We start from the raw sequence: 25097 nt of genomic DNA on the forward strand, positions 1-25097 counted from the left end.
GCTTCAGCCTAACGCCAATTCAGGGAAAAGGCAACCTAGAGCTATGACCTCAGCAACCGCACACACCCAGGTTAGGGAGTTTGGAACACAGTCAGGGTGACTGTGAAGATAATGGAGGAACGATTGCCAGTTGAGCAGACATTCTTCATTAAAAACAATCCTCTTGGACTGTTGTGGGTTCCAAACAACAGATATTTTTTGGCTACAGAGTTTTCCCAATGGTCATGTCCTTTGATGTGACCTTCAGGAGTGTGAAGCAATGTGAATGTCGCCTGAATGTTTTCAAGGAGAAAAGAGGTAAGGGACCCTTCTCTGTACTGTCTGTGGCACTGTTGTTCCTTCTCCCTGCACAAAGGAGCCAGGGTGTGACAATCTATTGTACAACTCCCATGTCCTGACCTTCCCAAAAAGGTACATGCAGCTAGAACGAGGCAGCACTGATGTAGAGGCCCCCTTCAGCATCTAGGCCAGCAAGCGGTAGATCAAAGTGACCCTGAAGGTGGATGCCAGTGGGAACATCCCCCAGCTTTGCAATTGGAGAGAACCAAGGTTACGTGGTGTACATGGGGCAGCTTAGAGTGTGCTGAACCTACAGGAGGGCAGGGCACAAGGCAGCAGACTGCAAAGGTGACCCTCTGCATGAGCTGCAAACAGGAAGGACACCAAACTAAGGAGTCCAACAGCTGCAATCTGTGTGGGGAAGCAGGCCACCTATACAAGGTCCAACCAAAACAGTGAGGGGGCAAGGGGAGAGTGGTGCCACTTCCGATGGCTGAAGTAGCAATGTGAGCCGTGGACACCCAAAGGTCTGTAAGGTGCCACCTCCCAGCAAGAAAACTGAAACTATGGGCACTCAAAGAAGACCAGCTGGAGTGAAACAAAAGGTAGCCAGCGTGGAGGCACAGCAACTAACCCAACATCCACCTGAATAGATAGAATCAATGGAGAAGAAGGAAACTAATGACACAGGGGATTGGATTAGGGTGAGAAACAACCAGTGAAGAAAATCAAGTCAGGTCTCCAAAGTCCCGGAGCAAAATGGAAAGAGGCAGCTGCATAATGGCTATAACAATAGTTCCTCTAATTACAAAGATGTGCAGAGGGATGGGCATCAACAAAATAAAGAGACAGAGCTCCACTGGGGAAAAGGACAGGAGTACCTCCCAACCCAGAAATGAGAGACTCTCCAAGAGGCCAGATGAAATCCAAATTCCAGCTGATGAGAACCAGGGGATGCTCATCACAGCACAGCTTCAGGAAACTGGGAGCTGTGTCACTCTGATAGTCACGCTATCAGACTCAGAAATGGACCCTGCTGGCTTTGCTGTCATCCCGACGACACAGGAGATGGGCAATTCTTCCAGGAATGAACATGACAGCTAGCTCAGTGCAGAGAGTGTCCAACAGTTTGTCCACACCACAGGGATGCAGAGAGACCCCAATGACAAGACTGCGAGTGAAGGGACATTGGGTGATTCTGTAAACTTTTAAAATGGGTATTAAAATCACAAGAATTAATGTGCTCAGTGCTAATTCTACCACATGATGTGTTTCCACATTAGCTTACCTGGTCAATGTCAAAGCAGACCCCCTGCTTCTGCCAGAGCATAGGATAACACATCTCAGCAGCTACAGGAGATGATCAAGCTTATGGGCCCATGGGCCTTCGATTTGCTCAGGGGGAAACAATAGCTGTTCCTCCAGCCTGCGTTCTGCTGTGAGGAGGCAACTTCACCATCATCGAGGTTAAGGAGGTTGTGGGCCTGTGCCTCTTCATGGCAGACGTGACATACAGAAATGCTCCCCTGAGACTAAACCATGTGTATGGCCCAGTGGTACAGAGTGAGCCACTGGTGATGTCAGGATGGTCATTCTGGCCAGTGACTTCAACTGCATCATCATTATGGATGGACGATTCAGAAGGGCTGAGAGCGAACTGGACTCTGTCCAGATTCCTGATGGAAATAGTCGCCAAGCTGCACATCTTCAGCACCCCTGCAGATGAAGTACAGCATAGATACACTTGGTCGTGGCAGACGGATCTATCCACTCGAGGATTGATTTCTTGTTTGCATCCCACACCTTTTTGGTCAGATCCACTGATGCAAGCCAGTGTTCTTCTCTGACCACTCCCTCCTGCTGGCCGACTGTCACATCCAGGATGACCGACAGGCTGACAAGGGAACGTGGAAGCTGACCATTAAATTGTTGACCTCAGAAAACACTGAAGAGCTCAAAAGGGATTACACAGATTTCTGAACTTCTAATCTCCATCAGACTGGTGGGAAGCAGTTAAGGGGAACATCAAGAGGTTCTTTATCCTCAGATGTGTTCAGATTATGAGAAAGAGGCTAGGAAAACTGTCCAATTCCAGGAAACCTTGCAAAACATACTCCAGCTGCAAATTATGGGGGTCGATGTCATGGAGGATCTCCAGGAGGTGACAAGCCATTAAAAAAGGGAGATGGAAGGTTCAGAGGAGACAGAACATCGTGACAGGAAGATTGGCGGTGATAGTTCCAGCTTGTAAAAGAGCACAAGCTTAAACTATGTTTCTGGAAACTTGCTGGTGAGCAACAGGTAAGTTTTGAGATAACATGGTGTGAAGCTGGATGAACACAGCAGGCCAAGGAGCAGGAAAGTTGATGTTTTGGGTCGAGGCCCTTCTTCAGACCCGAAATGTCAACTTTCCTGCTCCTCTGATGCTGCTTGGCCTGCTGTTTTCATCCAGCTTCACACCATGTTATCTCAGATTCTCCAGCATCGGCAGTTCCTAATATCTAGGTAAGTTTTGATTCATTGTTTTTGGAGCAGAGAGCATCAGAAGCTTCAACTTCATATTAAAAGTATTTAACATTGTGAGGATTAATTAATTTAAAGGGGCAAGACATTGCAGGAGAGCTCCAAATCATAGTCTGCTCCTTTTGTTCAATCTGGGAAGCTGGGCACATTTCCAGTGCCCAGGACCTGCATGGGTGCAAGAAGTGTCTCCAGCTGCAACTCCTGGAAGCCCAAGTTTCAGAGTTGGAGCAGTATCTGGAGACACTGTGGAGTATTCACAAGGCAGACTGTGTCATGGATAGCACATATAAAGAAGTGGTCACATCACAGATTCAGACTCAACAAGCAGGAAGGGAATGGATGACCACCAGGCGGATCAGGAGGGTTATGCAGGCAGTGCAGGAAATTCCTGTGGTTATTCCCCTTCAAAACAGATATATAGGGTAATGGCCTCTTGGGATAACAACAGCAGCCAAATTCATGACACCATGGTTGGCTCTGCTGTAGAGGGAGGGAGAGACTGGCATAGAAATGCTACGGTTATAGGGGAATCAATTATAAGGGAAACAGGCATTCTGTGGCAGCCAACAAGAGTCCAGGATGGTGTGTTGTCTCCCTGGTACTGGGGTCCTGAATGTTTTGGAGTGGCTGCTGGACATTCTGGAGGGGGAGGGCAAACAGCCAGAGGACATAGTATACATGAGTACTAATGACATAGATTAAAATGATGAGGTCCTAAAAGCAGAATATATTGAACTAGGAAGAAAGTTGAAATGTAGGACCTCAAAAGGTAGTTATCTCAGGATTACTACCAGTGCCATGAGCTAGTAGGAGTAGAAACAACAGGATATATAGGATGAACACATGGCTGAAAAGATGGTGTGGTGGGCAAGGGTTTCAGATTCATGGTGCATTGGGACTGGATTGGGGGAGGGTGGGACTTGTACAAACCAAAAAGATATGCCTAGGGAGGACCAGGACTGATATCCTTTGGAGGTTACTTGGTGGAGTGGTTGGGGAAGGGTTATACTAGTGTTTCTAGGAGATGGGAACCAGAGGAATAGGGTAGTAGATGCAGAAATTAAGGGACAGGTAGAAAGGAAAACATGACTAAAAACAAGAACAGGCAAGGAAACACCACTGAAAAGAACAGGATGGTGGTCTGAAAAGCATTTGTTTCAACAGGCAAGGCAGATGAACTTCAAGCTTTGGTCAGTACTTGGAACTATGACTGGCAGCTAAATGTTGCAGGTGTTAGATGTTTCAGGTGTGGTAGAAAGGTAGATAAAATGGATGGATCAGTTGCATTACTGGTGGAAGCGTATCTCAGAGCTTGTGCAGTGAGGCAATATGTGTAGAACCAGGAATAGCAAAGGTGAAATCACAATGCTGGAGGTACACTACAGGCCTCCCAATAGCCACTGGGAGATAGAGGAAAGAATATTTAGACAGATTTTGGAAAGATATAAAAACAGCTGAGTTGTTGTGTTGGGTGATTTTAACTTCCTCTGTATTGACTGGGACTCACTATGTGCTAGGTGCTTGGATAGGGCAGAATTTGTCAGGACCACTCAGGAGAGATTCTTGACACGGTATGTAAACAGTCAACCAGGGAAGGAGTTATGTTGGACCTGGTTTTGGGAAATGAGCCTGGCCAGGTGAGTGAAGTTTCAGTGGGGGTGCATTTCGGGAGTATTGACCACAATACCATGAATTTTAAGATACTCAGGGATAGGGATAACTGCTGTCCTTGCAGGAAGGCAAACTACAACAATACTAGGCAGGAACTGGAGCAGTTTGATTGGAGGTGGCTGTATGAGGGTAAATTGACATTGGACATCTGGGAGTATTTCAAACTGCAGTTGATAAGAGTACAAGAGTGGCACATTCCTATGGGAATGAAACGTAGGTAAGGCAAGTTACGTGAACCTTGGATGACCAGGGACATTATGATCTCAGTCAGAAAGAGAAAGGAAGCATACGTAAAGTCTATGAGGATGGGAACTGATGAAGCCCTTGACGTATATAAGTAGAAAAGAACTTAAGCAAGGAACTGAAGGGCTAAAACGGATCATGAAAAGTCATGAGCAAATGGAATAAAATGAGAATCCCAAGGCTTTTTATGCATATGTAAAAAGCAAGAGCAGCCAGGGAAAGGGTTGGCCTACTCAAGGGCAATGGAGGGAATCTGTGTGGAGCCAGAAGAGATGGGTAAGCTCCTAACCGAACATTTTACGTCAGTAGTCACTAAAGAGAAGGAATTGGACGATGATCTCAGGAAAGGGAGTTTCTAAAACAAGTTGCTATCAAAAAGGAACAGATGTTGTCTGTCTTAAAAAGTATGAATGTAAATATGTCCCCAGGTCCTGATGGGATATATCCCAGAATATTGACTGGAGAATAGCCAATATTGTCCCATTGCTTGTAAAGGGTAGGAGGGATAATCCTAGAAATTACAGACCTGTGAGTATCACGTTGTCGGTAGAGAAATTATTGGAAAAGATTCTCAGGGACAAGATCTATGTGCTTTTAGAAGCAAATGAACTTATTAGCAATAGACAATATGCTTTTGTGCAAGAATGGTTGTGCTTCACTAACAATAAAGTTTTTTGAGAAGGGGATGAAGATGATTGATGAGGGAAAAGTGTTTGATGTTGCCTTTATGGACGTCAGTGAAGCCTTTGACAACGTCCCTCAAGGCAGACTGGTACAAAAGGTGAAGTTGCATGTTGTCAGTGGTGAGCTGGCAAGATGGACACAGAGCTGATTTAGTCATAGTAGATAGAGGGTAGCAGTGAATGGGCATTTTTCAGAATAGAGGGTTGTGACTAGTGATGTTCCAAAGGGATCAATGCTTGGACCTCTGCTCTTCGTGGTCTGAATAAATGATTTGGAGGAAAATGTAGCTGGTCTAGTTAGTTAATTTACACATGATACAACAATTAGTGGAGTTGCAGATAGTAACTGGGATAGGGTTGTCAGAGGACATACAAGGATATAGATAAGTTGGGGGCACAGGCAGAAAAATAGCAGGTGGACTTTAATCCAGACAAATGTGAGGTGATGCATTTTCGAAGTTTATGTACAGATGGAAATTATACAGTGGATGGCAGAGCCCTTAGGAGTATTGATATGCAGAGGGATCTGGGTGCGCAGGTCCACAGATCCCTGAAGGTGGCAATGTGTGTAGATAAGGTAGTAAAAAAGGCTTATGGCATCTTGCCTCCATTGGAAGGGGCATTGAGTGTAAGGATAGACCAAGTTATACAGCAGCTTAATAGAACTCTAGCAGTTGGAATATTGCATACAGATTTGGTCTCCACACTACCTGAAGGATGTGGATGCTTTTGAGAGGGTACAGAGAAGGTTTACCAGGATGTTGGCTGGTACAGAAATTTTAGCTATGAAGAAAGATTGGCTAGACAGGGTTTGTTTTCATTGGCATGCAGGAGGTTCAGGGGCAACTTAATAGAAGTCTATAAGATTGTAATTGGAATGGATAGACTGGAAAGTATGAGGCTTATTCCCAGGATGGAGGGCTCAAATACTACAGGACACAGGTTCAAGGTGTGATTAGGGAAGTTTACAAGAGATGTTTGAGGTGGGATTTTTACACAAAGGGTGGTGAGTGCCTGAACACGTTGCCAAAGGAGGTGGGAGAGCTCACACAATAACAACATTCAAGAAACACTTGGACAAATGCATGAATAGGATGGGAATACATGAATACGGATCCTGGAAATAAAGAGTGTTTCAATATGGCAGTGCAGGCTTGGAGGACCAAAGGGCCTGTTCCTGTGACATGTTGTTCTTTGTTCTTCATATTCTGAGGCCCACCTGGCTGACCTCATTACAAACACTGCACCCTTCCCCCTCTGCGTCCAAGGACTTAGTCCAATTCTTTTTTTTTGTAGCTTCTCCTGGGGCATTGTAGCACTGAGTAAAGTTCCTCTAACTCTGTCTATGAAAAGGGTGATGTGAAATGTACACTGACTCTCATCTTGCACCCAGACTGTCTCGGAAGAAGTTCCTTCTCCTCTTCAGGTGGCAAAATCTGCCGTGTCTATCTCAGATTCCAAGGTATCTTCAATGTTTGATGGAGAGGGAGAACCCATGGATTCCGGAACAGTCAGAGAGGTAGTCGAGAGCCAGGCTCCTGTATCGTTTGTGAGTTTGCAGCTTACATATGGTCCATGTGCTTGTTCAGGGCCATTACATGTACCTGAACTTTATATGTCACTGGGCCTGACCTTGTTCAACCATGTCCATTATCCATGGTTCCTACATCAAACTTTATATCCTAAAGTAAACTGTTTCTCCTGCTTAGCGGAGTCTTGTGTCTGACATTGGCATCCCTGATGCTGTTTCAACTTCATTCCTTCACAACGCCCAGTCCAGGAAGAGCAGATTTAACCTGATGCAGAGTCCAGCCCAAACCATCACAGAAGCCAACCTTCCACCCATGGTCTCCATTTATATGGCTTGTTGCTACGAAAAGTCTGCCATTATCATTAAAGTCACATTGCACCCAGTAATGTTGTCCTACATCCTCTTCTGTCAGGCAAAGGAAACAGGTTAAACACACACACTAGCAGGTTCAGGATCAGCTTCTTCCAAGCTGTTATTATACTGCTGAATGAACTCTCTAACTTCAAATAATACTGATCTTGCTAATGTTGATCTTGCTCAGTGCACGCCCTGTGCAACATTACCCGTATGCCTCTGTTTAAGCAATTTTTTTTCCTCATCCTGTGACCTGTATGTCCTTATTTACTGTGATCTCCTCGTAAATAAAGCTTTTCATTGTACTTACGTAAACATGACACTAAATCAAATCAAATCAAGTCTTCTCCCCGTTAGCAACTCTGCTGGAGCTATTCTGTAGTTGCAGGAGGGGTGGTCCTATAGTCACTAGGAACCAGGACAGTTGGTTTCTAGTGAAGCTACAAGCTGTTTCTTTAAGCATGCCTTCAATGTTTGGACTGCTCTTTCTGCCTACCCATTGGATGATGGATAGTATACAGCTGTCTTTCTATGTCGAATCCCATTTGACTTCAGGAAATACTCAAATTCCGAGCTTATAAATGATGGCCCTTTATTTGTGGCCAACAATTCCAAGAGCCCTTGTATTGGAAATGATGTGAGCAGCTTGTCTATTGTCACCCACATGTTCTACTCTACATGTCCAGCCAATTTCAGCCGCTGTCCATATGACTAAGAACATAGAGCCATGGAAAGGATCTGTATCGTCAACATGTAACTGAGTCCAAAGTTTACTCAGCTGTTCCCACAAATGTGAGGGTGCTGCTGTCCTTGTTGGCACTCGTGGTACTGCTCCATTAATGTGGTTATGTCTGCATCCAATTTTGGCCATCCACCAAAAAAGACCTAAGCTCCAGTACAGATGTGGGAGACAGGGGACACTGGATCTCCCTCACTGTATATTCCAATGGATGAAACCTGGCCTTGTTGACTTTGTACCCCAAGAAGGTTACTTGAGATTCCTGGAACACATTTTTCCTTTCTAAGGTATATGGCCAGTTGGAAGAAGAGTCTTAGGACTGTCTCCAAGTTTCCAAGTGCCTTTCCTAGTCTTCCTTGTTATTAGCATGTCATCTAGATAAATGTCAACCTGGGGTAGACCTTGTAAAATGTTCTTCTTCATCTGCTGAAAAATTACACAGGCTGACAATACACCTAATGACAGTCTTGTATATTACAAACTATTATGGGCATTAATTGTCGCAAACTTCTGGGAATCCTACATGCCTCACATTCATTTTGTGAAGGACAGATCCCTTGCCAGCATTGCATATAAATCCCCATTGCAAGGGATTGGGTTTTTATCCAGCTGTGAAAAGCAGTTTACTGCTTGCTTAAAACCCCTACAAAGGCAAATTAATGCTTCAGGCTTCACAGTGGTATGACTGGTGCTGCCCATTCTGCCAAATGGATTGGTTTGATGATTCCTTCGCTTTCCAGCCTTCTGATTTCTGCCTCTACTTTTGCCCATAACGCCCGCACCGGGCATGCCTTGCAGAATTGTGGAATGGCTTCCTGGTCAATGTGCAAGGTGGCCTTGGCTACTTTGATAGTCCCTAGACCTTTCTGAAAAACATCTGGGTATTGAATTAGGATTTCACTCAGTCAGCCATTTTCTAATCAAACATTATTGAGCTAAACTAGATGAATCTTTCTCAACCAATTTTTCCCCATGAAGCTTGGCCCAGAGCCTTTTACTACAATCAGTGGTAACTTAACCAGGTGCTTCTCATAGGAGACTGGAACCAAAGTTGCAGCCTCAATCTGGTTCCCTGGTATAAATTCTCAGTTTAGCTGAGGTCTTACACAAACTTAAAGGTTGGAGTTCAGAGTGAATTTTTTTAAAGACAGGTTCTGCAGTCACTGAAATGGCCACGGCAGTATTGAACTCCAATAGATTTGAGTGACCATTTAACCAGACGTTTATTTTAATTGGTTCTGATTTGGATGTTGCTAAGCAATTTAACTGTTCCAAACAAGATATAGTGGACTTTTCAGGGTGTGCACTCTCCTGGACACTGGCCTATGAGTTCTCCTAATCAATTTAGATCTAGTGGGAACCTTTGCTGTTTCAAATCTGTGTACCGGCAACAAATGCAATGGCTTGTTTGACTGCTTTTATTGTCACGTGTACTGAAATACAGTGAGCGATTGTTTATGAGGAGTACAGGCGTATCATAGTAAGCAAGCATGTAAAGATCAGTGACTGTAAAAAGACTTAGGTACAGGCATACAGGTTACATTGCACAGGGCGTGTGTTAAGTGAGATCAACATCAGCAAGATCAATTTTCACAATCTATTCATCAGTCTAATAACTGCTGGGAAAAAGCTATTCCTGAAACTAGTTGTTGAGGTTGTAGGAGAGCATGACTGGGGTTTCTCTGATGATGTTGGCAGCCCTACCGCGGCAGTGAGCCACGTACATGCAGTCTATGGATGGAAGGTTGGCTTTCGTGATTGTCTGGGCTGTGAACACCACCTTCAGTAGTTTCTTACAGTCCTGGGCAGAGCAGACATCATACTAGGCTGTTATGCACCCAGGCAGTATACTTTCAATGGTGCATCTGTAGATGTTGGTAAGGGTCCTTATGGGCATACCAAATTTCTTGAGCAGCCTGAGGAAGAAGGGGCATTGTAGTGCCTTCTTAACCATAGCATTTATGTAAGAAGTCCAGGGCAGTTTTTTTGTTATTATCACTCTGAGGAACTTGACACTTTCCACCCTGTCAACTTCAGTTCTATTGATGTAAATGGGGTGTGTTTTTCTACTTTCTTTCTAAAGTTAGCTGGATCCTGAAGAAAATTTTAATTGTTTAGCCAAGGCTTGGCTATGTTTCGGGGTTTTGCTGTGGGTTGACCTACAGTCCCTCCATTCAGGATATGTCGTGAGTGAGGCTATGCAATTGCCTTCACTCAAGTGGTGCTTCCCAAGCTTAACTGGACTTGCAAGGGAGTCCACTTCCATTGGAATACCCTGTAACTCATACACTTCACTTGGCTCATTTTCCAATGATAAAGTCAGTTGTAGTGCCTGTTTGAAGTCCAGTTAGGCTTCAGCCAGTCACTTTTGCTTGGTTACATTGTTAATCCCACATACCAAATTGTCTCTCACCACCTTATTCAGGATTAAACCAAAGTTATGTTCCTCTGCCTGTCCTCTTAAGTCAAAAATCTTGACATGGATTCCCCTGGTTCTCGAGTTGTTAAGTAAAACTGATAGCATCTCAGAGTTAGAGGAGGCTTGTGTTTGTAATATTATTTAACTAAACACACCAACTCTTGAAAGATTTTAGTATCTGGTATCTCAGATAAAGTTAGGCTCCTAATAACTGAAAAAGCAGTGGGTCTACCAGTTTTCAGAAGAATTGCTTGTTGCTTTTCATCTGCCCAATGTTGTACCGAATAATTCCACAGAGGCTGGTATCCCATCACCAAGTCACCCTTTATTTACATGTAGTGAGTCCTTGACTATCAGTGTCAATGTTGTTCTCCTTTGCTTCAGAAGGATGGCAGGGGTAATCCAGCTAATTACAGGCTGGTGAGCTTTACATCAGTGGTAGGGAAATTATTGGAGAGGATTCTTCACAACAGGATTTGGTCCCACTTGGAAATAAGTGTGCATATTAGCAAGAGGTAACATGGTTTTGTGAAAGGGAGGTCCTGTCTCACTAAATTGATTGAGTTTTTTGAGGAAGTGAAGAAGATATCGATTAGAGTAAGGCAGTGGATGGTGTTTACATGGACTTCAGGAAGGCCTTTGACAAGGTCCTTCATATCAGGCTGGTCCAGAAGGTAAAGTCGCAAAAACTTGGCTCGGCCATAGAAGACAGCAGGTAGCAGTGGAAGGGTCCGTTTCTGAATGGAAAGCTATGACAAGTGGCATTCCTCAGGGATCAGTGTTGGGACTTTTACTGTTTGTAATATATTTATAAATGATTTGGAGGAAAATGTAACTGGTTTGTTTAGTGAGTTTGCAGATGTCACAAAGGATGTTGGAATTTTGGATAGCATTGAGGGCCGTCATAGGATACAGCAGGATATAGATTAGTTGGTGACTTGGGCAAAGAGATGGCAGATGGATTTTAATCTGGAAAAATGTAAAATAATACATTTTGGAAGGTCTAATCCAGACAGAAAATATACAGTAAATGGCAGAACCCTTAAGAATACTGATAGGCAGAGGGAGCTGGATGTACAGGTACCCAGGTAGTGGAAACACAGGTGAAGAAGGTACTTAACAAGGCATATGGCATGCTTTCTGTCATTGGCTGGGGCGGTGTTTAAAAATTGGCAGGTAATGTTGCAGCTTTACAGAACCTTCGTTAGGACTTATTCGGGATATTGTGTTTAATTCTGGTTACCACACTACCAGAAGGATGTGGTGGCTTTGGAGTTGGTACACAAAAGATTTACCAGGATGTTGCCTGGTATGGAGGGGATTAGTTATGAGGAGAAGTTGGAGTAATTTGGGTTGTTCTCACTGGTAAGACATGAGATTGAGGGGGCGACCTGATAGAGATCTAAAAGATTATGAAGGGCATGGACAGTCAGAAGCTTTTTCCCCAAGGAGAAAGAGTCAGTTACTAGGGGGCATAGGTCTAAGGTGTGAAGGTAAAGGTTTAAAGGTGATGTATGATTCAAGTTTATTACACAGAGGGTGGTGGGTGCCTGGAACTCGCTGCTGGGGGATGTAGTGGAAGCAGATACAATAGTGACTTTTGGAGGGCTTCTTGACAAATACATGAATAGGATGGGAATAGAGGGATACAGTCCCCAGAAGGGTAGGGGGTTTTAGCTGTGATGGACAGCATGTTGGCGCAGGCTTGGAGGGCTAAAGGGCCTGTTCCTGTGCTGTAATTTTCTTTGTTCTTTTATCCAGGTCCTACAGAGTCAGCTATCAGAGTGAACGGAAACTGTCAGCTAGAGCTCCCCAAAAGAATCAGATTGACAGCCCCAAGCAAGGAACCCATATTCCGTGAGGACCACCTGGCTGACCTCATTATAATCACTACAGATAACTGCCCAAGGCAGCCACAAATGTTGTACTTCCTTCATGCAGAGTCCCCCGTCAGCCCTGAATTAACACTAAGAGCAGCAGGAAAAGATGTTCAAATAGCCATTTCTTTAATATCCATGGATCTTCCTACTGAGCATTTAATTGGGGTGAAAGAAGGACAGTCATGGGGACACCAACGAGCACCCACCCATCTGAATAAATACCATCCCTGTCATGAAACACATCACGGGAAGGCACAAAGTTTCACCCATGATTTATTAAGTTTTAGTTAACAATGATATGGGCCACAATGAATTAGTCCAATTTCTCCAACCCTGACATACTCAGTGCAGACAGACAGAATTAGAATGTTCCAGTCTGTATACTTGGCTTTATAAGAATGGCATTTGTTTTAAAGTATGTGTCAAAAGTTACCACTGGGCAAATTTTGGGATGTCTGCTAGTCAGTGCCTAACCAATGACATTCGGGAAAACCAAGTCTCCATTTGTCCCAACGAGAGACATTTAAAGGGACAGCTACAGGCTGTCACGAGAGGTTAGTATCTTAAATGATGTCCAAACATGAAGCAGGGCAAGAGGCTATCTCACAGGCTGCCCATTTAATCCACAGTCTGCTACTGGCTGTCTCTCAATCTTTTCTTAAAGACCTAATCAATACTTCTTAGTTCAACCCCTCACAATTACTCTCCCACCCCTTTCCAAGCATTCTCCCAATGGATTAGACCTTCCAAAATACTGGTCGTACACAGGCCTGAAGTAAAGGCCTTTTGTTTGCGAATTACCAGTAGGTGTTTGCAGCTTACACATCTAATCTTTGTGAGGCTGAAGTCCAGTAATGAATGGGCATGGGGACAAACCAGTCTGAGGCAAGTCTAATTTCCAAGTCTCAGGTTTGAATTTAAGGCTCAAATGTTAAAATAGGTTTGAAAAGACCCATGCGTGATCACAAAATTAGATCAGAATTGAAAAATTTATTTGATCAAAAACAAAACATTTATATATTTTTTAAAATCAATTGCGCAGTCTTATAAATGTCTAAGAATGCCTCAAAACTGCTTTAAATAGACGCTAAAAATCTGTGCAGCTCAAATCCTAGGATAGAGGGTCTAGAGGTAAATTGACCTAACTTACAACACTCACAATTTTCCTTTGGTTAAAACTAATTACAGGAGACTCAGCAGCACCACAAATTAGATGCAGAATTATAATGCATTAACAATATTGTTCAGCACTGCTGCCTCACAGCACCAGTGACCCAGATTCAATTCCAGCCTTGGGTGACTTTGTGCAGAGTTTGCACATTCTCCCAATGTCTGCATGGGTTTCCGCCAGGTGCTCTGGCTTTCTCCCACAGTCCAAAGATGCACAGTTAAGGTAGATTTGGCCATGCTAAATTACCCCATGCTGTCCAGGGATGTGTAGGCTAGGTGAATTAGCCATGGAAAATGTAGGGTTACAGGGTTAGGGTAGGGGATGGGTTTGGGCAGGATGATCTTTGGAGGGTCAGTGCAGACTTGATGAGCTGAACAGCCTCGATCTGCACTGTAAGAATTCTATGAGTCTATGCCTCTGGAACTGACTTCATAATTATCTTCAGGAGATAACCCTGAAGTACAAGGCCAGATTCCCATGCTGTATGTAAATGCTCACCTTCGATGGCATGAGGTGAATGTTAATAATTTGCAAAATAGCCATTCTTGGTCACAACCAAGTGAGGCATTTCACTATTTTCTTCAGTTGGTATCAAGTCAACTCCAAATCTTGTTAAATTTTACTTCACAATATCAGTACAACCACAAAGAAATGACAGAAGCAGAAGACAAACTTCAGCAGATGTTGGACTTAAAGAAATTGTAACAGCTGTATTTCCTGTATGTGTTTTGCACAGGGCAGTGGCCCATTTATGTGCTCATTTTGTCCAGGATTTAGAGTAGTTTTTAATCGTTTGAAGACGGTTATAGTACATAATACTGCTTCAACCTCTGATGAAATGCTCTCTTTGGGGACTTTAAAGTACATACAACAGCAGAGGAATTAATACATTTCTGGAGTGATAAACACATGGAACACGCCAAACAAAACACAGCATGGCAAGATCAGCCACTGATATTAGCTCCTTTAGCCCTCATGTTTTTCCCATCAGAAAGTCTGCTACTGGCCAATTCCCTTTTGAAAGCCATAACTGAATCTGCCTCCACCACATTCTCAGGGAATGCATTTTAGATCTTAGTCCACACACTGTGCAGAAAAAAACATCTTTTCCTCGTATCAACCCTGATTCTTTTTAATTCAGGCTAAGTCAGTGTCCTCTGGTACTTGATCCTTCTACAAGACAATAGTTTCTTTCTACCTACTCTGTCAAGGTTTTCATGATTTGAAGCAGCTACATTAAATATACTCTGAATCTTCTCCTCTCAAAGAACAGTCCCAACTTTTCCTATCTATCTACACAACTGAAGGTCCTCACCCTAAAACAGTCTTGTGAATCTATTCTTCAGTCTGTCCAATGATATCAGATTCTTTCTAAACAAAGATATCCAGAATTGTATACTATTAGGGGGCAGCACGGTGGCTCAGTGATTAGCACTGCAACCTCACAGCACCAGGGGCCTGGGTTCGATTCCAGCCTCAGGTAACTGTCTGCGCAGAGTTTGCACATTCTCCCCGTGTCTGCATGGGTTTCCTCCAGGTACTCCAGTTTCCTCCCGCAGTCCAAAGATGTGCAGGCTAGGTGGATCAGCCATGCTAAATTGCCTGTAGTGTTCAAGGGTGTGTGGGTTATAGGGGGATGGGTCTGGGTGAGATGGTCTAAGGGGCAGTGTGGACTTGTTAGGCCAAAGGGCCTGTTTCCACACTGTAGGGAATCTAATCTAATCTAAATTTACCATTTGAAGTTATGCTATTTATATAAAATTTAATCATAACTTTTTGGCTTTTGTACCAAATGCCTCAATTTATAAAGCTAAAGTATGCCTTTTAAACTTTTCTTAACCTTCCTGCTACTTTTTAATAATTTGTGTATACATAGCTCCACTATCTTTGTTGTTGCGATCCGTTACAAATGTACTTTACAAATTTATACTACCTCTGATCATCCTTCCTGTTAAAATCTCTGTGTACTTCCTGGTGTTAAATGTCATCTGCTACTTGTCTCCCAATGGCACCAGCTTGTCTGTATCTTCTTGGAGTCTGCAGCAATCTTTGTCTCGATTCACAATATGTCCAAGCTTTGTCTCATCTACAAATTTTGAAACTGTCCATGCACACCCAAGGTTAGGTCATTGACATAAATCAAATGAAAGCCCCCCCCGAATGACCACAGTATACTTATCTTCAGTTCAAAACACCTATTCACCACCATTTTCAGCTTTCTGTCACTCAGCCAATTTTTCACCTGTGCTGCACTTTGCAGACTTACTTCAGGGACTTTAACAGGTGAAGTCTATTTTGTGACATTTTGCTTTAAACTTTTTAGAATACTATGTAATGCATTATCCTCATCAACCAACATCATTATCTCAATCACAAATGCTCAATCATGTCAATTGAACAAAATGTGCCCTTAACAAATTCATGCTTTCATTAACTAATCTATATGTGAGGAAGTGACTCATTGTTTTGAACTAGATTAACATTTCTAAAGGATTTTCCACCACCTAGGTTAAACTCATTCGCTGTAGTTACATTGCCTGAATGTTTATAACCTCACTTGAAACAGAAACATCAGGTTGCAACACTAATTCTCCGATCCTCTGGAACCATCCCTTTATCTAAGCAAGATTGGAAGATTATGGCCAGCTCAGTATTTTTAGATATATCTCATAGAAAGGAGGCAATGGCATAATGATATTATCGCTGGACTATTACTCCAGAGATTCAAATAATGTCCTAGGGATCCAGGTTTGAATCCCACCATGACAGAGGGTGGAATTTGAATTCAATAAAAAAAATCTGGAATTAAGAATCTAATGTTGATTGTCGGAAAAACCCATCTGGTTCACTAATGCCCTTTAGGGAAGGAAACTGCCATCCTTACCTGGTCTGACATATATGTGACTCCAGACCCATAACAATGACTCTTAACTGCCCTCTGGGCAATTAGGGATAGGCAATAAATGCTGTTTGGCCAGTGTTCCCCTCACCCAGTGATTGAATAAAGGAAAAAAAAATCCAGTCCTGGTGATTTATTGGTTTGTGGTCCAGGCAGCCATCCTAATTCCTCCTCTTTATCATTCTATCCATTTTTTAGCCCAAACAGTGTCTCAAATACCACCTTTTTCATAATGTCTTGGGTAATATTTTCTTTCTTGGTAACTCTGCCTCCAAGCATAAATCTCCTTTTTGATCCCTCATTCACCTCTTCCTCCTTTAACCATTTATTTCTCTGAGATGCTCGAAGTCCATTTTATGTTAAATTCCATTCTCTTCTCATTCTCTCCAATTGCTTCTCACATTTCTTTTATCCACTTACCCTCCGTATTCAGTCAGATTTTCATTTGTTGTTACCCACCTGATAGCTATCATATAAACCCTTCCACTTCATATTCTCTCTACCTCTTTTGTCCTGGGACTTTTGGGTTTGATAGCTCCACCATTTCCTTTCATGAAAACGTACTTCATCTATACCTGAACTATCTTTCTTTAAAGGTAGCCTATTGTTATATTATAATTTTGTCTGGCAATTTTTGATTCCAATTTACTTGTGGCATATCATTTCTCAGCAATTAATTTTTTTTTTAGTCTGGATTGCTCATTGTCCTTTTCTATAGCCAATCCAAAGCCTGTCATGCTATAAACATTATTCCAGAAAACGTTTGCATTAGTGATACTTCTTTCACTTCATTCCTCAGAACCAGATGCAGCAATTCTTCCTTCCTTGCTCGGCTGGAATCAATCTAATCTAGAAAATTCTCCTGAACACAATTCTGAAATGCCCTCATCTATGTCTTTACACCATTAATATCATAGTCTATGTCAAGATAATTAAACCCTTCTATCATAATACCAGTGATAATGGGAACTGCAGATGTTGGAGAATCCAAGACAATAAAATGTGAGGCAGGATGAACACAGCAGGCCCAGCAGCATCTTGGGAGCACAAAAGCTGACGTTTCGGGCCTAGACCCTTCATCAGAGGGGGGGGATGGGGTGAGGGTTCTGGAATAAATAGGGAGAGAGGGGGAGGCGGACCGAAGATGGAGAGAAAAGAAGATAGATGGAGAGGAGAGTATAGGTGGGGAGGTAGGGAGGGGATAGGTCAGTCCAGGGAAGATGGACAGGTCAAGGAGGTGGGATGAGGTTAGTAGGTAGGAGATGGAGGTGCGGCTTGGGGTGGGAGGAAGGGATGGGTGAGAGGAAGAACAGGTTGGGAGGCAGAGACAGGCTGGACTGGTTTTGGGATGCAGTGGGTGGAGGGGAAGAGCTGGGCTGGTTGTGTGGTGCAGTGGGGGGAGGGGATGAACTGGGCTGACTTTGGGATGCGGTGGGGGTAGGGGAGATTTTGAAGCTGGTTAAGTCCACATTGATACCATTGGGTTGCAGGGTTCCCAAGCGGAATATGAGTTGCTGTTCCTGCAACCTTCGGGAGCATCACTGTGGCACTGCAGGAGGCCCATGATGGACATGTCATCTAAAGAATGGGAGGGGGAGTGGAAATGGTTTGCGACTGGGAGGTGCAGTTGTTTATTGCGAACCGAGCAGAGGTGTTCTGCAAAGCGGTACCCAAGCCTCCGCTTGGTTTCCCCAATGTAGAGGAAGCCACACCGGGTACAATGGATACAGTATACCACATTGGCAGATGTGCAGGTGAACCTCTGCTTAATATGGAAAGTCATCTTGGGGCCTGGGATAGGGGTGAGGGAGGAGGTGTGGGGGCAAGTGTAGCACTTCCTGCGGTTGCAGGGTAAGGTGCTGTGTGTGGTGGGGTTGGAGGGCAGTGTGGAGCGAACAAGGGAGTCATGGAGAGAGTGGTCTCTCCGGAAAGCAGACAAGGGTGGGGATGGAAAAATGTCTTGGGTGGTGGGGTCAGATTGTAGATGGCGGAAGTGTCGGAGGATGGTGCGCTGTATCCGGAGGTTGGTGGGGTCGTGTGTGAGAACGAGGGGGATCCTCTTTGGGTGGTTGTGGCAGGGGCGGGGTGTGAGGGATGTGTTGCACCAACTAGTTTTTGTGCTAACTTATTCCTCCATGACTTTCCCATTTGTTGAGAGTCTATAAAATACAACTAATAGTGTAATGAGAAATAGTGGGAACTGCAGATGCTGGAGAATCCAGGATAACAAAGTGTGGGGCTGGATGAACACAGCAGGCCAAGCAGCATCTTAGCAGCACAAAAGCTGACATTTCGGGCCTAACCCTTCATCAAAAAAAAGTGTAATGGTCTAGTTATTGTTTCTTAGCCCCACCAAAATACATACCACCTCTGATCTCTCTAGGACAACTCTTTCTTTTTCACAGTCGTATTTTCCTCGATCAACAGTGTTTCCCATCCTTCTTTCTTTGCTTCCCTACTTTTCCTGAAACATGCATCTAGGAATATATCGTATTCTATTCTATTCTATTTTTGTGATAGGTTTCCTACTATCACAAATAAAATCACATTCCCACTTCTTGGATCTGCTGATAACTAACTTTATTTATTACGCTCTGTGTATTGACAAACACGTTCTTGTTATGAGTTATGAACTGCATTTTCACATGTTTTAGGAATATAACTTGTAAGTGTTCAATGGAAACATCTAATCAAGAAATTACTCAAGTCTAATTCAAATAGACCCGGGGTAAAAACATTTCAAGGTATGTGTTTAATGAGATCAGACTTACAAGGGAAAGTACTGAGCCTTGGAAGATGCATCTCTGTTTTCTTGGTAGACCAAGGGCACGTACATTTAGCTTAATTAAAGAAGCCAAAAGCAGCTTTTTAAGATTTAGATTAGACTCCCCACTGTGTGGAAACAGGCCCTTTGGCCCAACAAGTCCACACCGCCTCTTGGAGCATCCCACCCAGACGCATCCCCCTATAACTCACACACCCCTGAACACTACGGGCAATTTAGCATGGCCAATCCACCTAGCCTGCACATCTTTGGGCTGTGGGAGAAAACCGGAGCACCCAGAGAAAACCCACACAGACACAGGGAGAATGTGCAAACTAAACCTGAGTAGTTGCAAGGATTCTGGAGAGAGGGCAATTATATTGGATAGAAATATAAATTATTCCTATGGGTTAGACAATCAAAGAGTTGTAGGTTTATTTTGTTGATAACTGTGTGGCATGTTTTGCATAATCTCAAAGATGGACTGTGGGGTAGAAGGTTCTTTTATTTAAACTAGCTGTGTGTTTACTCAGAAAACAGACAGTTGCAGTGCTTGAATTGGTGTAGGCTGCAGCTCATTGAATTGAGAAAGCCAACAGCAAATGATTATTAGTTAGGCCTGCAATTGACCAGACAAGATACTAACTTCTTCATTCATCACAGACAATTGTTTTAACTTTAAGGTTTTCACCACTACTGCTTTAAAACTCTTGTTATCTAAAGAAAAATGAAGACTACTAATTTGCTTAAATGTGGTTTAAAGAAAGACAAAGAAAGATCCACTGAGGGGGTCAAAATATATGGATAAAACATCCTTAAAATATGGCCAGTTTGAATTTTGACTCTTCATGCTGAAGTATCTTTCAGTAGCATTGCAGAAACCCACTGAAATATCCAGTCAGTTTTCTAATTGCTGATTGCTTTGTGGCCAACAGTGTTGAATTGGCTGTCATCAACGAAGTCAATCAAATCAAATTAAACATTAAGCCCACCTCCTCCTCCAACATGACCACCTTGGCTTGGGTGCTGTTCAATGCCTGATCCAAGATTTCAATGCACCTCCGCTGATCCTCATTGGCTGAACGCATTGTGGCCAGTTCCATTTCCAGCTTTTCCTCTTCCTTCAAGAGCTCTTTGTTTGCATTAGAAATAGAGAACAAGGTTAGCTTTGTGTGGCAGTTTTCCTGTTAACTGGGATCATGCCAAATTGCCTCAGACAGGAAGAAAACATAAAGCAGACTTAAAGTTACTTGGCATTTTTCTTCTCATTTGAAAACCTTATCCGTTATTCGGAAATAACATAGAAGGAATATCAACGGCTAATCTTTCAAAACTGAATGGATGATGAATTTACATTTTACCATTTTTTCTTACCAAGATCAGTTATAGGAAAATAAGAAAAAGTCATCACAAACTTAAACAGAGAATTCACTGATGTGTTAAGTCCACAAATGTAATTAATTGGATCTCTCTCTGCAGGCGTTGATGTGTGAAAGTGGCAAAAGTCACTGCTAAATTCACTAGATGTGGTGCAGGATTTACTTTAAGATCAGGAAAAAATACTGAAAAAAGTCACAACGATACATAGATACAGTTCAGATAAGTTAACTTCAACACCTATTTTGTTTTATTTTAATCAATATTCTTATTAAGAAAAGATTCAAAATATGAATATTCCTGAAAACAGACAATTTTTTAAAAGCTTTTCATCTTGCACTCATCAGAACAATTCACAAGAAACACCAATGTAAAGGAAAACAACATTTATACTATATGAACAATGGTGATTGATTACCAAGCAAACTCTAATTGGCAGTGGAGTTGCATGAAGAAGCATCGATAAATGATGACTGACAGTTAACGCCTAAGCTTTTTTTTTAAACCAGGTAGGTTCACATTGCTTGGTTAAGCCATTGCCCTGAGAAATGAACCATAAAATGTACATCACGTATTTTAGTGAGTTGAAAAAGGCATGGTGTATATGTGTTTTTTTCGACTGCAAAGAGCTAGGCTCAATGTGTTCATATTTGTAGCTTCTGGTACATGCAAGTGTACCAATCTTCAAGCTTAATTCTTAGCACACATTTAGCAAACATTGTCCAATCAGAATTCATCTGATGTTGAATACTGTGTTTTACGTTTTGCAAGCATGGGCTAGTTGCATGTGGTCAGCATCTTGCTTGCAGCAAACAGGAAAAGGGGTTTGCTGCTTGATGTGATCTTTGGGGTATGTGGCCAATAGGCCTAGCTTCATACCAACATTGGAATTCATATTATTCATTTATGTGATAAGCAGAAAGTATTTTTGGCTTGATGGCAGCAAATGTAAATGGCAAACATCATTTTTATTGCTACTATTCATGTCAGTATGAAACAGATATGTAACTCTAGTGTTTTACATACTTTACCTTTATTTGGGGTAGAATATGTACTTTTCAGGTCCAAAAACAAGTGACAACTTAGACCAGATTATGAGGTTATGCAATATATTATCAAAAAATTGATACAGCACCAACTTGATTGAATATTTCAAGGAATTGATGAAGGTGATAGATTACACCAGAGCAGTAAATGTTGTTTACATGGATTTTAGTATGGCTTTTGGCAAGGTCCCTCATGGTAAGCTCATTCCAGAAGATTAAGATGCATGGGATCCACAGCAATTTGGCCATGTGGATTCAGAACTGGCTTGACCATTGAAAACGCAGGTAGTCATGAAAAGGTGTTTTTCAGGCTGGAGGTCCGTGACTAGTGATGTTCTGCAGCAATCTGTACTGGGGCCCTGCCATTTGTGATATATACAAATGACTGAGGTAAAAATGTAGCTGGGTGTGTTAGTAGGTTTGCAGATGATACAAAGAACAAAGAAAATTACAGTATAGGAACAGACCCTTCAACCATCCAACCCTGCATTGACAGGCTGCCCGTCACAACTTAAACCCCCTACCCTTCCAGGGACTGTATCCCTTTATTCCCATCCTATTCATATATTTGTAAAGACGTCCTTTAAAAGTCACTATCGTATCTGCTTCCACTACCTCCGCCAGTAGATTGGGTGGTGAAGAAGACATATGACATGCTTACTTTTTATTTGTTGGGGAATTGCGTACAAGAGTCAGGATATCATGTAGCAGCTTTATAAGGCTGTGGTTAGGCCACATTTAGAGTATTGAGTTCAATTCTCGTTACCACATTACAGGAAGGATGTGGAGGCTTTGGAGAGGGTGCAGAAGAGGTCTACCAGGATGCTGTTTATAGAAGGTATGAGCTACCAGGAGATACTGGAAAACTCTGGCTGTTTTCTCTGGCATGGCAGAGGCCAAGGAGAGACTTGATTGATGTCCATATAATTATGAGATACACAGATAGGTTTGACAGCCAGAATCTTTTTCCCAGAGTTGAAGTGTCTAATACTTGAGGGCATGCATTTAAAGGTTTTTTAGATTAGATTAGATTAGATTCCCTACAGTGTGGAAACAGGCCCTTTGGCCCAACAAGTCCACACCACCCCTTGAAGCATCCCACCCAGACCCATCCCCCTATAACCCACACATCCCTGAACAGTATGGGCAATTTAGTATGGCCAATTCACTTAACCTGTGCATCTTTGGACTGTGGGAGGAAACTGGAGCACCCGGAGGAAACCCACGCAGACACGGGGAGAATGTGCAAACTCCACACAGACAGTCGCTTGAGGCGGGAATTGAACCCGGGTCCCTGGCGATGTGAGGCTACAGTGCTAACCACTAAGCCACCGTGCTGCCCTAAAGGTGAGGGGGGAAGTTCAAAGGAGACAGTTGCGGCAGGTTTTGTTTTACACAGACAGTGGTAGGTGTCTGGGACGTCCTGCCAGGTGTGGTGGTGGAGGCAGATACAATAAGGGTGTTTAGGGGACTTCTAAATAAACACATGAATATGCAAGGAATGAATGGACACAGACCAAGTGCAGGAAGAAGTGATTAGTTTCATTTGACGTCATGTTCAGCATAACATTGTGGGCTGAGGGGCCTGGTCCGCTGCTGTACAATTCTGTGTTCTAAATAATCTGCTCAGGGTTGCTGTTACCCCATAGAATGATATGCCCTATTACAGCGTCAAGCTTGTACAGTGAAAAAAAATAGCTTAAACCCAATAAGGTATGGAACAGTAAGTTTACTAGGCCATGAATTTTCAGTAGACAGTTGTAAAAATCCATGGAAGGATGGTGGGATAGGGGCTGATTTGACTGTTCCATTACAACGGTAAATTCAGGCACAGGACATTGCCCGTGAAGAAGCCCATGAACAAAATTCTTGCATGCAGCTGTGGATTCAAATATTGGAAATATAGCATCTAACAGAACAGATATATGCAAGTGGTCACTCCATAAAAAACATGGAAGGGACCTTATGGCAACACTGCCTTTTTGGGAATATATGGTATTGTTAACACTCAAATCAACTGCATAAGTTGCCAAATTCAGAAGTTCAAATGAATACTAATTCACACCATTGTGGTGAATATGGTTCGCTATTGTACCACACCTCAATGAAAATGTTAATGGCTTCCTTCAGTTGTTGTACAGACTATCAGTATCAAATTGGGGCAGGCGATGGCCTACTGGTATTATCACCAGACTATTAACCAGAAACCCAGCTGATATTCTGGGGAGCCAAGAATGGTGATTTGATTACCAAGCAAACTCTAATTGGCAGTGGAGTTGCATGAAGAAGCATCGATTAGACGATGACTGATAGTTAACTCCTAAGCTTTTCTTTAAACCACGTAGGTTCACATTGCTTGGTTAAGCCATTGCCCTGAGAAATGAACCATAAAACGTACATCACATATTTCAGTGAGTTGAAAAAGGTTCAAATCTCACCACAGCAGATGGTGGAATTGGAATTTAAAAAAAACTCTGGAATTAAGGGTCGACTGATCACCATGAATTTATTGTCGATTGTCAAAAAACCCATCTGGTTCACTACTGTCCTTCAGGGGAGGAAATCAGCCACCCTCACCTGGTTTGGCCTACATATGACTCCAGACCCACAGCAATGTGGTTGACTCTGAAATGGTCTAGCAAGCCACTCACTTTTACCAATTGCTACAAAGGCTCAAAGAAATGAATCTAGGTGGATCACCTGGCATTGACCTAGGCAACGGAAAAGACAATGGCAGAAATAGCCTTGTCGATCATGCAAATTCTTCCTCATTGACATCTGGGATTTAGTGCCAAAATTGGGAGAGCTATCTCACAGGCTAGTCAAGCAACAGCCTGACATAGTCATACTCACAGAATCACACCTTACAAACAATGTCCCAGACACCACCATCAACGTCCCTGGATATGTCCTGTCTCACCGGCAGAACAGACACAGCAGAAGTGGCGGCACTGTCATATGCAGTCGGGAGGGTGTTGCTACTGGAGTCCTCAACATTGACTCTGGGCACCATGAAGTTTCATGGCTTCAAGTTAAACATGGGCAAGGAAACCTCCTGCTGATAACCATCCTCCCTCAGCTGATGGATCAGTATTTCTCAATGTTGACAATACTTAGAGGAAGCAATGAGGATGGCAAGGTCACAAAAGCGAATTTCAATGTCCACCACCAAGAGTGGCTCGGCAGCAGTACTACTGATCAAGCTGCTGGGGTCCTAAAGGACATAGGTCTGCGGCAGGTGGTGAGGGAACCAACAAGAGGGATAAACGTATTTGATCTCATCCTTACTAATCTGCCGGCTGCAGTTGCAACTGTCCATGACAGTATCGGTAAGAGTGACCATTGCACAGTCCTTGTGGAGAAGAAGTCCCACCTTCACACTGAGAACAACCTCCATTGTGTTGTGTGGCACTATCACCATGCTAAATGTGACAGACTTTGCACAGACCTGACAACACAGGACAGGTCATCCATGAGGTGCTATGGGCCATCAACAGCAGCAGAATTGTACTCTAACA

General features: G+C 43.0%; 1 protein-coding gene across 5 annotated transcripts in view; it reads right to left on the reverse strand.

Annotated features, from left to right (window-relative positions):
• Positions 1–25097, reverse strand: part of amotl1 (angiomotin like 1) — a 204140-nt gene that overhangs the window by 31459 nt on the left and 147584 nt on the right. For all 5 annotated transcript variants that reach the window (XM_059646539.1, XM_048533191.2, XM_048533192.2 and 2 more), the window contains one exon: positions 20149–20288. In XM_059646539.1, the coding sequence (XP_059502522.1) occupies positions 20149–20288 (140 nt within the window). The remainder of the gene's footprint in view (positions 1–20148; positions 20289–25097) is intronic.

Source organism: Stegostoma tigrinum, chromosome 6, assembly GCF_030684315.1.
Source record: "Stegostoma tigrinum isolate sSteTig4 chromosome 6, sSteTig4.hap1, whole genome shotgun sequence".
Classification (NCBI taxonomy): Eukaryota; Metazoa; Chordata; class Chondrichthyes; order Orectolobiformes; family Stegostomatidae; genus Stegostoma; species Stegostoma tigrinum.